A 15726-nucleotide genomic window follows, 5' to 3' on the forward strand; every position below is an offset into this window, starting at 1 on the left:
CAACCCCCCATGTACAAGTTGGGTCAGGAGATGAGAGAGAAGGACAGTGTGTGTTTGTAAGAATGCCAGAGACAGGGACAGTGTGTGAGAGTAACAGAGATTTGCATAGCCAAGCTCCCTCCACCCCCTTCTCTCTGTGTGGAGATGGGGTACAGAAGTGGGGGAGTGACACCCTGACATCAGCGCCCCCCCTTTCTCTCTCCCACACGCTACACAGCAAGCAGGAGGTTCCCGGGGGGCAGCTCCAAGGCAGAGGGCAGGAGCAGCATGACAGTAGGTGGAGGGACAACTGAAGTGCCAGCGCTTCATATCTTCCCAGCCAAACCAGTCAGGATCATCTGTCATAGGCTTCAAGATCTACTGGTAGATCCCGATCTACTGGTTGGTGACCACTGACATAGATGGGATCATGAGCTTTCATGGATACAGCTCACTTCTTTAGATAAATAGAGTTAATAAAGGTCCAGTTCCAAAATAAATAGGGATGGGGAGAAAAGAAGGAAAAAGGGGGAAAGAAATAGTCAATTAGGCTGTGTCTACATTGGCACCCTTTTCCGGAAAAGGGATGCTAATGAGACAAGTCGGAATTGCAAATGCCGTGGGGGATTTAAATATCCCCCACGGCATTTGCATGAACATGGCTGCCACTTTTTTCCGGCTCGGGGCTTTGCCAGAGAAAAGTGCCAGTCTAGACGGGATCTTTCGGAAAATAAACCCTTTTCCGGAAGATCCCTTATTCCTGATTTTGAGAGGAATAAGGGATCTTCCGGAAAAGGCTTTATTTTCCGAAAGATCCCGTCTAGACTGGAGCTTTTCTCCGGCAAAGCCCCGAGCCAGAAAAAAGCGGCAGCCATGTTCATGCAAATGCCACGGGGGATATTTAAAGGGTGCCAATGTAGACACAGCCTTAGTGTTCGTGACACATGAAGCTGATAGAGAAGGTACAAGTTATTCTTAAGTGCCCATGGTTTAGTTAAGTCATTACGATGTGGAATGTAGTGTGCTAGGCAGGTAACGTCTTTGTTCAGACCATTTACAGCAGTGGTCCCCACCGTGGTGCCTGCGGGCGTCATGGCGCCTGCCGGGCCATTTCTGTGTGCCCGCCGAGTCACTGGGGCCATCCCCACCCCCGGGCACATGGCGCATGGGTGGCCCCGCCTCTGCGCATGCAGCGTATGGGCAGTGCCGGCCCTGGGCGCGCTGCGTATGGGCGGCCCCGCTCCCGGGCGTGCGGTATATGGGCTGTGCCGGCCCTGGGCACACAGTGCATGGGCGCTGCTGGCTCCTGGGCGTGCGGCACAGGAGCAGCGCCAGCCCTGGGAGTGCAGCACATGGGTGGCACCGGCACTGGGCATGCAGCGTATGGGTGGCCCCGCCCCCGGGCGCCGGACAGCTCTAAAAGGTTGGGGACCACTGATTTACAGGTTTGAGACCCATCACTAAGGTATGAACAAAGACATTATCTAGATAGCACACTACATTGCACATCCTAATGACTTTAAAAACCAAAGAATGGGCACTTAAGAACAATTTGCACCTTCTCTATCAGCTTCTTGTGGCACTCTACTTGACTATTCCTTTCCCCCTTTTTCCTCCTTCCTTACCCCCATCCTGTAAGTTTATCTTGGTAGCATTCCAAGAGGCTTTAGTATACTCCTTATATAAGGAGTTCCTTTTGAGCACTGAATCATAGAACTGTAGGGGACTTCAAGAGGTCATTGAGTCCAGTCCCCTACTCACACAGCAGGACCAAGCACTGTTTAGAATCTAACTTTAGATCATCCTTCACAGGTGTCTTCTAACCTGCTCTTAAATATCTCCAGTGGTGAAGATTCTAAAACCTCCCTAGGCAATTTATGCATCCTAGAATACTCAAGGAGCTGATAGAGGATGTATCTGAGCCTTTAGCTATCATCTTTGAAAAATCATGGAAGCTGGGCTAGAGTCCAGAAGACTGAAAAAAGGACAAATATAATGCCCATCTATAAAAAAGGAAATAAGAACAACCCAGGAAACTACAGATCAGTCAGTTTAACTTCTGTGCCAGGGAAGATAATGGAGCAAGTATTTAAGGAATCCAGCTGCACACATCTGGAAGATAATAAGGTGACAGGTAACAGGCAGCATGGATTTGTAAAGAACAAATCATGTCAAACCAATCTGACAGATTTCTTTTATAAGATATCAAGCCTTGTGGATAAGGGAGAAGCGGTGGACGTGATATACCTAGACTTTAGTAAGGCATTTGACACAGTCTCGCATGACCTTCCTGATCAATAAACAAGGGAAATGCAACCTAGATGGGGCTACTATAAGGTGGGTGCATAACTGGTTGGACAATCATTCTCAGAGTGTAGTTATTAATGGTTCACAAGCATGCTGGAAGGGGAGAACTATTTTTCTCTCTCTTCCCTGTAACACCCTTTTAGGTACTTGAAAACTGTGTTAGGCTATGTCTGTGCTATGAGGGTACATACTCAGCATGACTAAGCTGTGCCTCTCCTGTTGCCACACAAGTTCCTAGGGCCACACTACTATTTATACTCAGCGTGGCTGTAAAAGAGCAAGAGGATCATATCCTTACCACACAGAGCTAGTGCTGGTATGTGTAATCACACCCCAACCTCATACTGTAGATATAGTAATAATAGGGAAGGCTACACTCCTGATAGACAGGCAGGAAGTATTTGTGCAGACAGTCCCAGAAAGGGATGTTCATCAAGAGAAAGCATCTTTACATTGTGATGCAGATTCCATAATCTCCTTCCCATGTCCGTCCTTATCCAACTCTGTCTGACCTCAACCATATCCTCCACAATAGCCTCACCAAAAAGGGGTGCCTACGTGTACTGTCTCCTGCCTCCCCCCTCCCCTACCACACACACACCCACTGCTGCCTCTATATCAGAGGCAGCAACACTGGGGAGTGCAGACAACTCTCCAGGAGCCAGAGCTTATGAGAGCCTAATTAAAAGCCGGCACTCCGCAAGCACTGGCTTCCGCCTACCCTCTCTCCCCCGCTGCTGCCTCTTATACAGAGGCTGCAGCAGGAAGAAGGGCCTGTGTGTAATCATAAACTTTAACCAATGAGCCCAGGCTTATTGGTGAACCATTTAAATATGTACAGTAACATATCCCTAATACCTACCCTATGAATTATTTCACAGAGATAAGAATGCAGTCACTCAAGAGCAGCTCTGCTACTCTTCTCAAGACAGCTAACAAACCCTTACAGTCAACTGTACTAAAGGCTGTTGACATATCTAAAATAATCAGCATAGCCCTTTATTTTCATCCATTACTAGGTGATCATAAACTGAAGCATCCACTGCCATTGACACCCATACCTATAACAAAATTAAACATGATTTAAAAATATGAAGAATCAAAAGACTATCAGAATTGCCTTGCTACAATGGCCATTCCTAAAATCAGTGCTATGATACAGAGCAACAGATAATCGACATTAAGAGTTTAGTTTCCTGAATTCCTTCTTTAAGGTCTGCTGGTATTCTGCTCAACATACATAAATATTGACAATCTTCACCAACACTCGCCTCTGTATTCCTCCACTTTCCTTCAGCAGCAAGCAAGGACTAAGCTCTAATTTGTAGGTTGTGGCATAAAGCTGCCCCCCAACATCCTTAACATCAACAATTATGTCTGAAAGTAAAGTAGATACAGTGTTTGTCCCCTCAAAACACTGTTCTGCGTCATCACAGAAGATAGCTTAGGCTGAATCCAAGCACTGTTAGTAGCAAAGTAACATGAAAATTTTGTATTATGAGAAAAACAAAATACAATTTAAAAGGAACAGCAAGGATTCACAAGCCCCCAGACACCCAGAACAGTTCAGCTGTGCAAGACTTTCCAAATGCTATGATAAACATGAAGTATTTTTTTTTTGCTTCCCACACAGCAAAAGCATGCAATCTTAACAACTCAGTATGAAACAGTCAGACCAACTGAGCTGAAGACTTCCAGTATCAACACTAGTCAACTCCCATCTTGCTTTATCTGTCACAAATCATCTGTAAACTACAGTGGCATTTGAGGACAAAGCCAGAACAGCATGTACATAAGGGTTACTGTAACAGTGGAAAATGAAAGATTTTCAATGGTTTGATAAGATTTTATAAGAGTGGTCTGCCTAAGACCATTTGTAAAACTTACTGTGGGGTCCATAAACTTCTACAGGAAAGCCATCAAAAAGATCAGATAAATGCATCCTAATCTCAAACTGAAGGAGATAAGTATCCATCTCAGGGGTAATGACCTATCTCTCTAACCTCCAGTTCAGAACTAAATTGATAGACTGAGAGGATGCCCACCCTTGAGAGTCTGCAACCACCTGCATACTGTAGAAACAAGACATCCTATAGCCTAGAATAACATAACAAAGCTTAGTACTTGAGAAAAGACTGCTCAATGTTTCCCAGGAAGATCATTAATCATACTGACTTTGATTTAAAATAGAATCAATAGAGAAGACAAACTCATTTATATATTGTGCCAACACACATTTGGTAGACTAAATTTTGCTCAAAAGAAGATTCAGTTTGGAGAAAATTTAATCCTTTGTTTGAACCTCCCATTATTATTTGGGGATTTTTCTAGCAAATATTTAGATAGATTTCCAGCTACTCAGTACCTGACAATTGACCTATTGGCTTAAACATACAGTGACGTAGTTTCTTCTGAAAATACTGAAACATGCATATCCATCATATTATGCTGTTAGAAAAATAAAACAAGTTTTTTTATACAGATTAAGCTATTAACATAGATATAAATCATCAAAGTGACAGTTATCCATCCATATTTCAAAATTGAGCATTAGGCATAAAACAGTAAATGGTGGCAAATAAACAAGATGAATGACTTAGAAAGAAAATTTCGTTCACTTAAGCAGCTTGTTTGCTGTCAACTACCCCTGCCATGCCCTTCTTTTCTAAATACTTACTATTTTAAATACCTGAGAACTAATGACTAAGAAGAAAATCAGACATGCCTACATGAAAAATATACTAGGGATGTCAACGTGTAAATGACTACACGGTTAACCGATATGCCTAGGCTTCTCCATTAATCCTGTCAACTACACATATTCCCCTCCCTCCTTGCTACCTCTTTATCTGATAGAGAGGCAGCAGCGCAGATGACGAGGGTGGGCATGTGGGAGCCAATACACATGGGATTTTTAAGCCAGCTCTCCATGCGTGACACCTTCACGACCATACCTGTGCACCCCTTGCTGCCACCTACAGAGGCAGTGCAGGGAGGGCAGGCAGGAGCCGGTGCTGGTGGAAGCCAGATTAAAAGCCATCTCTCCCCAGCACTGGCTCCACAGAGCTGCCTTCCTCCTGCCCCCTCACACTGTTGCCTCTTTCGGGGGAGCAGGGGGGCTGCTGCAAAGCAGCCTCTGTCCTCAGGCCAGCCACAGACCCTGTCCATAGGGGGTCCGCAGGGAGGCTAGGCCTCTGACAGGCCCCAGTTTAAAAACTGGCTCCCCTCGCGAACCGGCTCCTGCCAGCCACACCACACTACTGCCTCTGATAGAGGCAGCAGCACAGGGTGGAAGGGATCTTTGCAGGAGTGGGGCCAATCTGGCATCCAGGGACTATCAAATAGTAATGTAACCATTAAAATGTGATGCTGTTACACGACTATTCAATTACACACCATCTAACATAACAATATATGATCTGTTATAAGTATAAAAAGAAAATCTTCCATATTCTGTTTGGTATCTTACATGAAACTGAAATTCACATTCTTTAAAAGGAGCGATATTATTGCTTTTCTTGTACAGACTGAACCTCTCTAATCTGACACTCTCAGGATCTGACCAGTGCCGAACCAGAGAATTTGCCAAACCCCGGGAGGTTAATATTGTCTAGCAGCATTACCAACATTTCCACTACTTACTGGCCTTAGACGACATTTATGGGTAAATAACAGCTAAATAACAGCAGAGAACAGTGAGAGCCAGGACTGGTGGTTGTAAACAAACTTTATGGGACTGTGGGAAACTTGGCCACACTCATGATAAGTTAACATCTGGCTACTAAAATCATGCCAGACCATGGATGTTTCTGGACCACAGAGTGATGGATTAGAGAGGTTCAACCTGTACTATACTCTTTAAAGGCAATATAATGATAATGTCTCATGCTTTATGTTTACTGATAACATCAGTATTCATATATTTTTGAAATATTTTTCCTAAGGGGCTCAAATCATATTCCTCCTGGACTTCACAGTCTCATAGAAAAGAGAGTCAAAACCACTAGTCACAAGTCATAACACCTATTTTTCTTCGCCTTTAACTGTTTCTTCTATCTGAACTCCTATAAAAGGAATCTTCACTTGTTAAAAAGCATTCTGCCCCAAATGCTTCTAGGTGGTGAGACTTTTATTGATCTTTCCTACAGAGGCTGGCATTTAGACTTGTTTGTTAAATTATGCCATTCAGATTTACAAGATTTGAATAGAAATATCTCTGAAGTCTCCTTTTTTCCATCTCTGTTCAGAGGACTTGTTTAATGAATATGGTTTTCAAACTATTCAAGCTCCTTTTTCTAAGTTGCAAATGTGCAAAGTTTCCACAAATCCTAACATTCATAATTTTCTGACATTTATTTTTCTCTTTTCTCTGTACTCTTTACCATCCCCTCACATTCTCTTCTGCATAGCACATCTCTTTTCCTCACTTCTTGTGATTTTCTTATTCCAAAAATCTTTATATTATTCAAAATTCTTCATGAGAATTAGGCACATGACATATTGGGAAATGGTATCAAACAAACCAATTTCTACTTTCTCACGCATGAGCTGACCTGTACTGTATGAAGTGAGCCCTAGACACAAGTCTCATAACATAATGTCTTCTGTGTGTGATTTGAATGGACTCAAACAAGTATATGATGAAATCCTTTATGTTTCCATTTAAGGATGATTGATGCAAGCAATGTTGTTCCCCATGGATTAGTGTTAGTGTTTTTGGCCCCACTTTTCAGTGTTTTACTTCATATTCATACATCAGTATGGATCAATTTCTATTTGGTCATGACAGGCATACATGTTTTTTGAGGCTTTATAACTGCCTAGTCAAAGGCCAGTATAATTGCTCTCAATGTTTGAGGATATAGCAAGAAGCGCAGTGTTGGAGTTGTATGGAGTGGATAGCAGACTGATACGATTGTTGAAGGATATCAACGATAATGTGGAGGCAGCTGTGAGAACATGTGGAGAGTTGGGAAGTTGGTTTAGAACGAGTAGAGGTACAAGACAAGGAGATCCGATATCACCGTGTATCTGTGTAGATAACTCCTCCTTTTGCTCAAAATCCCCCTCAAAAAGCCCTTTGCACAAAAACGGCTCCTAATTAATTATGCAAATTAAGCATGCTGATATGCTAATCCATGCTTCATTTGCATAGGCTTTTCAGCAGAAGAGGTGCAGTGTAGATGTAGCCTCAATGTAAGAGAAAGGGTGAACGTGAGCTTACCCCATATAAAACTTTATACAGAGTAAGAGTAAGACTGATGTACCTGGGATTTAGGTCCCATTGGGTCCGTGCTTCTAGGTGTTGAGGAAAGTGCCTTTAATTGAGCCTTCCTAGAGCTGAGCTGATATCAGTGTATTACCCTGCATAGGGTAATGTAGGAAGAGGCTGGAGGCCCTGGCCCAGGAAGACAGAGTAAAGGAGGTGCCCAGGAAAGTTGTCTGAGTGGTATGTCAGAAGATCACGTGACAGGTCACAAAGGGATCTCAGTAACCAAACATGTCATATATATATTTGCCTGTTTTTACACCCTTGATTCCATTACATCTGTGGGTGCAACTGAACTCATGAACCCACACTAAAGCCACCCCTCAGGTGCATATTTTTTTAACAAAGAAAAAGTTATAGCAGGTATGTGTCAAAGAAAAGGGGAAATAAGGTCATAGGACAAAGGAATAAAGAAACATGAAAATAAACTGCAGCTCAACCTGCTTTTAAAATTTCCTAGTTCTTAGATACACATACAGAACTGTACAGAACTGAAATCATTGCTAGGTATCTTATCATTGTGAAAATTCAGGTATGTGACCTGAAGACCAAATCATCTGATCAATGCAAACCGGCAGTTACTCTTACGATGTGTCCCACTGAAGACAGCTTGATTCCACTCACAAGCATAAGAGTCAAGTCTAAAGACAAAATTCAGGTAAAAGGAGACTTCAACAACATTTCGACCCATTCTTTTTTATTGTCTGTAGACCCAATGCCTAACTGTTGCTATTTTTATTGTCTCTAGATTTTAATCCTGGAATATTGCTTTGGGGTTTTTTTTCAATATAATTTGATTCCACACAACTGCCAATTACTAATATTCTTTCATCCCCTGTCTACCATTTGTGGGTTTTAGATCCTTTTTCATTAAGGTGGTTAATCCTTACCTATTATGTCTTAATTAATTACTTTTCAACCCTTAGCAACTGATGAAAATTATTTTAAGCCGTACCTATTGTCGATTTTTTCCCCTTTTGGGAAAAAACACCCAGAATCTTATTATAGTCCAATGTAAGACTTTAAAATATGCTAAATCTATATAATCTTAGTGCTACTGTCTAGATACATTACAGAAAGCATGTGAGGAAAAACAATTAGGTAAAAACAGTCTTTGCACCAACTAGAAGGTAATAACAAATGCACTTTTCATTACATTCCAGATGTTTGGGTTAAGAACGCAGTATGTCTGCTTTGTGATAAAACTTTGAAGGCAGTTCACATATAGAGCACAAAAGCAAGTGAGCACAGAATAATAGACTAAAAGTGTATATTAAGTGGTATATATAGAATTATATTAACACCTTAAATTGTGCTGTTTTCAAAAAAATATATAGTCTTTTCTGAACGTTAAATATAAAAGTAGGCAAAGCTATTTAGTTACCAGTTAGTAAACTGAAAGTTCATAGGACAAGAAGAGTGAGAGAAAGGAACAATCTTACTCTGAAGATAGGAAACTCTTCTTATAGTCTCTCAAAAAAAAATGCATTCCTATTGACTCTTACCCAGACGAGTCCTCCTTACATTCTCTCAAATCCTTGACTGCAGAACATTATTACTAGGGAAAGTTACTGGTTTTGACCAAGTATACAGCTTTGGGAGGAACAAACATGGAGCAAGACATCTGTTTAGCTAGCCATATCAGCTAAATCTACCTTGGGAATCAGTGGGGTAACAACTGTCAGCAATTTACTTTCCTTACATCTAAGGGTTGTTTTTTTTCCTCCAATAAATACAGAAATATATCTTCCCAATATATGCACAAAATATAAAGAATGAAGTTTTTAGTGAAAAATAGATTTCTGATCTTTGCCATGCAATTTACTCATAGAATGGTTTATGCTTATATGTTTACATGATTCAAAGAAAAGATTATCAAGTATTATATATCACCTACTTCTGCATATTTGTTCATCCCTTCTTCTCCTTACCATCATATACAATCTTTCCATATGCAATTCAGCAATTTATGTTTTTTCTGAAGAAAGCTAACTGTATTAATCCCAAACTTTATGTAATTAGCAACCTGCTTTCAGTGACTGTTTCACCTCCCTACCTTGCTAAGGCCTGGATCTTTGCTGCATGTCGCTCCTCCTGCTCCGCTACTTTCCTTCTCAAGTTGTCCATTTCTTGCCTGAGTACTGCAGAATGTTCCATCTCTCCATCAAGCAGGTTTCGCAAAGATCTGGAATAAAGGGACCCCATCATTATGATCAGGCAAATGCTCTGCCTTCTAGTGCTGTACATATAAAGCTGGGTGGGATTCAAATTAAAATCACTGTGGATTTGCTTTGGAAAGAATTAAATGTATCGGATAACTACATTCTAAATCCACAATAAAAATAATTAAGTCACACTTCAAACAAAAAATTGCTGGAAATTAGGAAAAAATCACTTGAAAGTATAATCAGCAATCTGCCTGGAGAAAATATCATACTTTTTTATATTATTTTTATTCTTTTTTTTATAGTGTTCCAACTAGACTAAGTACCTAGCCAGGATAAAGAAGGTGTTTGCTTTTCCATTTAATTTAATTACAAATATTTTTTTACTTTTCAATTATATAGCACTTTTCATCCAAAAGAAAGAAAAAGATTTACAAACTATACGTACACACAACTCTAGCATAATATATTTATATCTGCGATGGTTTTTACTTCTAGCGTGACACCTAAGTGACACACAAGTTGCTGCCAAATAGATGCTGCCCAAGGTACCAGAACAAACCTATTCTTTTTTTAAAACTATCCTGGGATCTTAAAAGGTTATTTTGACCACAAATTTAGTCTTTGTAAAAATACAGTTTTAAAAAAATTATTAGCTCAGTCAGTTCCGTTCAATTTTAATTCTAATGAAAAAAGTTTGCTTGCTTGTAAATCATAGAAATCATAGATTGCAAAGGACTTGATCATTTAGACCAGTCCCCTTCACTGCGACAGGAATAAGGATTACCTAGATTAGACTGTACCTCACAGGTGTTTATCTAACCTGTTCCTAAAATCCTTCAAGGATGGAGATTCCTCAACTTTCATATATAAGTTGGTCTAGTTAACTCCCCTTAAAGTTAGGCAAGGTTTTTCCAATGTATAGCCGAAATCTCCCTTGCTATAATATAAGCCCATTCCTTTTTGTCTTTTCCTCAGTGGGTAAGAAGAACAATTTCTTCACCCTCCTCTTAATAACAGACTTTTGCGTACTTAAATATTTATGTTCCCCCTTGGTCTTCTCCAGACTAAACAAACTCAGTTGTTTCAATCGTTGCTTGTAGATCATGTTTTCTAGACTTTTAATCATTTTTGTTGTTCTCTTCTGGACTTTCTCCAATTTTTCACATATTTTCCCAAGTGTGGTGTCCAGACCTGGACACAGTACTCTAGCTGACGTCTTAAAGTGCTGAATAGAGTAGAAAATTAATTCTAGTGTCTAGCTTAGAACACTCCTGCTAATACAACCCAGAATGACGTTCATTTTTTGGCAAAACTATTAAACTGACATTTATTTTGAGATCCATGATCTTCCCTTACTAATCTTTTTCTACAATACTTTTTCTGAGTCCATCATTTCACATTGATGTCTATTTAGGCATTAGATTATTTCTTCCAAAGTACAGTACTCTGCATTTTTCCTCATTGAATTTTCTCTTTATATACATATAAAAAAGGTTTTTCTGCCAGGCAACAGAATGACATCATCACAGTCTCCCGCTCCCTGGCCAAGAAAGTGAGACGGGGGTAGGCAAGCATAGCAAGCACAGGGCGCAGCCCATTAGTATGCTATTAATTTCACACCATTTTCCAGTTTATCAAGATCATTTTGAATTCGAAATCAGTACTCATAAGCATTTACTTCCCTGCCCACCATGGTATTCACCACAGCTTTATGAATTGTACACCTCACGCCATTTTTCAAATCTTATTTGAGTCACTGAATAGAACCGGACCTAGGAAAGATCCCCGCGGGACCCATTCAATACACACTTGTTGCCTGACAGTGAACCATTGATAGAAACACTTCTGGATTTTTCTTGTTGAGTTGCACAAAAGGAATGCGAGCACCAAGCAGAAGATTACTGCTTTAATAGCAATTTTTTTAAATGTAAAGGAGCGAAGTGACAAAAACAAATTTTATGAAATTACACAAGACACCCAGTGTAGAAAAAGAAAGTTACCTGTTCTGTTCTTCAAGCTCATCCTTTCTGTTCATCATAGCTACAATAGCTTGCCTAAGTTCATCTGAGAAAGGAAGAAAATATAAATGAACGTTTATCCTTTTATCATTTCAGATCCAAAGGTCATAAGTACTATGGCCAGAATTCAGTAAAGCACTTCAGCTTGTTCCATCTTTTAGAACTTAAGTGCTCTTTTAAGAAGTGGTATAATTTCACACCAGCGGTATGCAATAGTATACATCTTGGTTAGGGTGGTAAATCAGTCTGCATGAGGCTGTAACTCTAATTTTAACAATGCAGTCTACCTCAGCTGCTGTGTCCTGACAACTCGGCCATGTAGGACACCTTAAAATAAATTATTATTTTCAAATAATATATACAAACAAGTCAAACTGTCATAGCTTACTATGTTTCACTCAACCCCTCATTTAAACATTCTGGTAAAGGAGATCTGCTTTTACAAGACAGCTCCTCTTTCTGTAGTTTCTGAGGAAGACGAAAGGGCACATCAAGTTTCCAGAAATAAACAATCAATAGTCTTAACTTTCTTGTTGACTAAAACAAGCAGACTGTTGGTACATCATCATGCAGACCTAGATTACTAGCTTGGGGTCCAGCACCTTCACATTTCTGGAGCTTTGAGAGCAGCTAACCTTGACCATCCAATGTAAAGACATGCAAGAAGGTAACCATGTTGGTCCAGAAGTGGGCTGCTATAAACATCTGTAAGAGTACTGCAGATCTTTTGCCAACCAGTTTAGTGATGGGAAGTCAACTTTGGTAAAGTGGTGGTGAAGGTTTCTGATGCATGTGATTTATCCTGAAGTGGTGCACATAAGAGACATGCCTGAAGTAACAGCTGGCTTTGAGAGAAAGGGGTTTCCAAACTGCATCAAGCCTATTGATGAGACACAGTTTGCTTTCCTCAAAGAGCAGGAGTAGATAAACCACAAAGGAAACTACTCCACAGTTACACAGGCACTCATGAAGCACAGAAGCCTATTTACGAATGTTTGTTGGCTGCAGTGGTAAAGTTCACTGTGCCAGGATTTTCCAACAACCTGGAGTCTTCATTCATTGACAAGCTGGGACTATACTTACACCACAGGGCATTGTCAGAGTTACCTTTGCACCGTTCCTATTGGTAAACCCACATATTCCCTTTTGCCTTGGCTTACGAATCTTTACCTCGATTTCAGAGTCCCTGGCAAAAGAAGATTTAATTATAGTCCCAGCAAATGTACAATGGTAGTTCAATGTGCATTTAGCAGATTGAAATCCTGCTGGTGATGTTCACAGAAGCACTTAGATTACAGCGTCATCAATGGTGTCATCATTAGAGTGGCTTACTGTGCTATTCACAATCTTTGTGAAAGCAGAGTGGAGCCATTTCCCCCTGATTTGATTGTAACAGTGAGGGGCTGCTGAATCAATACACTCAGCCAGAAAATATATTTACCACAGCTGGAGCTGAATGCACCTGGGCAACAGAATCCAGGAATGCTTTCTGATCCCTTCTTATGCACTTGCATGGACCAATGGAAGAGGGAGAACAATATATTAATAAATGTACTTGAAGGGGAGGGAGGCATTTATTGATTAGGGTCTGTCACATTCAGGTTCCCAACCACATGCATCAACCAGCCATAGAGCTGTTGAGGTTATTCCTGGAATGCCAGTCAGGGTACCACAGAGGGGATGACGCACAGCAGAAGCCTGCACTCTTGGAGCCATTAGAAATGACAGCCACCCAAACAGTTCTCTTTGTAGTGCTCCATCTTCCTCCCTAAACCAGGAACTGTAAAGAAAGTACCGGCCCTCATGTCACTACGGTATCCTCAAGCTGCAAAGCCAGACTGAGTCCATGTCTCTCGGTATGTCTTTCCTCTTTCAACAAGACCCCTTGTCTTTGATACTCAACCTGCTTGTTAGCCCCATCCAAAAGTACAACCAGAAGTTCACCATGAAAGTTTTTCCTCTTGGAATGATCGGCAAAGATACGGGTGACCCAGACTTGGGCAAGCTGCTGAGGTACTGCAGCCAGTAGAGGTCAAGGGCCCAGAACAGGACAGAATACTGAAGGTTATTCTTTCAAATAGATTGGTGCAGGAAAACAAGAGAAACACTTCTTGGAATTTCAAGGACAGAAATATTACTGTTTTAACACCACTTTAATATATTGCAAGAAGGCTGTTTCACACTCTAGAACTTCCCTGGACACAGAGGGTATGTCTACACTACAAAGTTAATTTGAACTAACAGCTGTTAGTTCGAATTAACTTTGATAGGCGCTACACATACAAACCGCTAGTTCGAACTTAATTCGAACTAGCGGAGCGCTTAATTCGAACTAGGTAAACCTCATTCCACGAGGACTAACGCCTAGTTCGAATTAACTAGTTCGAATTAAAGGCTGTATAGCCACTTAATTCGAACTAGTGGGAGGCTAGCCCTCCCTAGCTTGCCCTGGTGGCCACTCTGGGCACCACCAGGGAAACTCTTCTGCCCCCCTCCCGGCCCCGGAGCCCTTAAAGGGGCATGGGCTGGCTATGGTGCCCATGCCAGGTGCAAGCCTGCCAGCACCCAGCCAGCAGACCCTGCACCTGGCACGGGATGAGCCAGACACAAGCTGCCCCCCAGCCCTCCGCCTCTTCCCAGGACCAGGCTGGCGGCTTCCAGGAGCCTGCCCGGGGCCGCAGGAGGCAGGCACCTGCCTGGTCTAGTGCGGAGATCGGGGACCTCATCAAGGTTTGGGGGGAAGCCTCCAACGTCCATGACCTCCGCACGAGGCACAGGAAAGTGGCCGTCTAGGGCAGGATAGCTGCCAGCCTGGCCACCCAGGAGCAGGTTTGCATGAAAATCAAGGTGGTCCAGTGAGACCACCGACCCTGAGCCCTGAGCTTAGAACAGCCATACTGGGTCAGACCAAAGGTCCATCTAGCCCAATAGCCTGTCTGCTGACAGCGGCCCACACTAGGTACCCTGGAGGGAATGGATTGAAGACAATGACCAAGCCATTTGTCTCGTGCCATCCCTCTCCAGAGGCCAAGGACACCATTTCTACCCCCTGGCTAATAGCATTCCATGGACCCAACCTACATGAACTGATCTAACTTCTCTTTAAACTCTGTTATAGTTCTAGTCTTTACAGCCTCCTGCAGCAAGGAGTTCCACAGGTTGACTATTTGCTTTGTGAAGAAGAACTTTCTGTTATTAGTTTGAACCCTGCTACCCATTCATTTCATTTGGTGTCCTCTAGTCCTTCTATTATGGGAACTAATGAAGAACTTTTCTTTATGCACCCTCTCCACACCACTCCTGCTTTTATAGATCTCTATCATATCCCCCTCAGTCTTCTCTTTTCTAAGCTGAAACGTCCCAGTCTCTTTAGCCTCTCTTCATATGGGACCTGTTCCAAACCCCTGATCATTTTAATTGCCTTCCCCTCTCCCACCCTCTCTGTTCCCCTCTCCCACCTCCTTTTCCCAGTCTCCCCGAGTTTTGTTCAATAAAGAGAGTTTCTATTTTTGAACACACGTGTCCTTTATTTTGTACATCAGGAAGGGGGGCTAGGGAGGGTTAAGTGGAAGGAGGTGAGGGAGGAATGGGGTACGAGCCCCCGATGGGGAGGACTGGGGTGGCTCTGCAGGCTCCTCAGGGTAGAAGTTCTCCTGCAGGCCCCCAGTTGACCCCCCCCCCCCGATGGCAACCTGCGGCAAGTGCAGCCGGGCTGATGGCCGAGTGCTGTGATGTGCCGAGTGTGGGCACTCCGGGCACTCCAAGCCAGGACTGCTTTGCTGTCCCTCATCGAGTTAGACAAGCGAGCAGGGAACCCCTGAGAACTGTCTGTCCGGGGTGGGGGTCGGGTCCCTTTAAGCACAGCTCTCGGCTAGCCTGAGGCAGCAGCTCCATGCTCTAAGTCCTAACCTGATGCCCTGCTGGCACTGCTTCTGACCATCCTTATCCTCAGTTCAGGGTCCACTCAATGTGGACATACTAGTTC

At 42.3% G+C, this 15726-nt stretch overlaps 1 protein-coding gene across 8 annotated transcripts in view; it reads right to left on the minus strand.

Annotated features, from left to right (window-relative positions):
* Positions 1-15726, minus strand: part of SNX29 (sorting nexin 29) — a 463946-nt gene that overhangs the window by 364866 nt on the left and 83354 nt on the right. For all 8 annotated transcript variants that reach the window (XM_075899351.1, XM_014577718.3, XM_014577716.3 and 5 more), the window contains 2 exons: positions 11724-11787; positions 9612-9740 (listed from right to left, as the gene is read on the minus strand). In XM_075899351.1, coding sequence (XP_075755466.1) covers positions 9612-9740; positions 11724-11787 — 193 coding nt within the window. The remainder of the gene's footprint in view (positions 1-9611; positions 9741-11723; positions 11788-15726) is intronic.

Source organism: Pelodiscus sinensis, chromosome 16 (genome assembly GCF_049634645.1).
Source record: "Pelodiscus sinensis isolate JC-2024 chromosome 16, ASM4963464v1, whole genome shotgun sequence".
NCBI classification, from domain to species: domain Eukaryota; kingdom Metazoa; phylum Chordata; order Testudines; family Trionychidae; genus Pelodiscus; species Pelodiscus sinensis.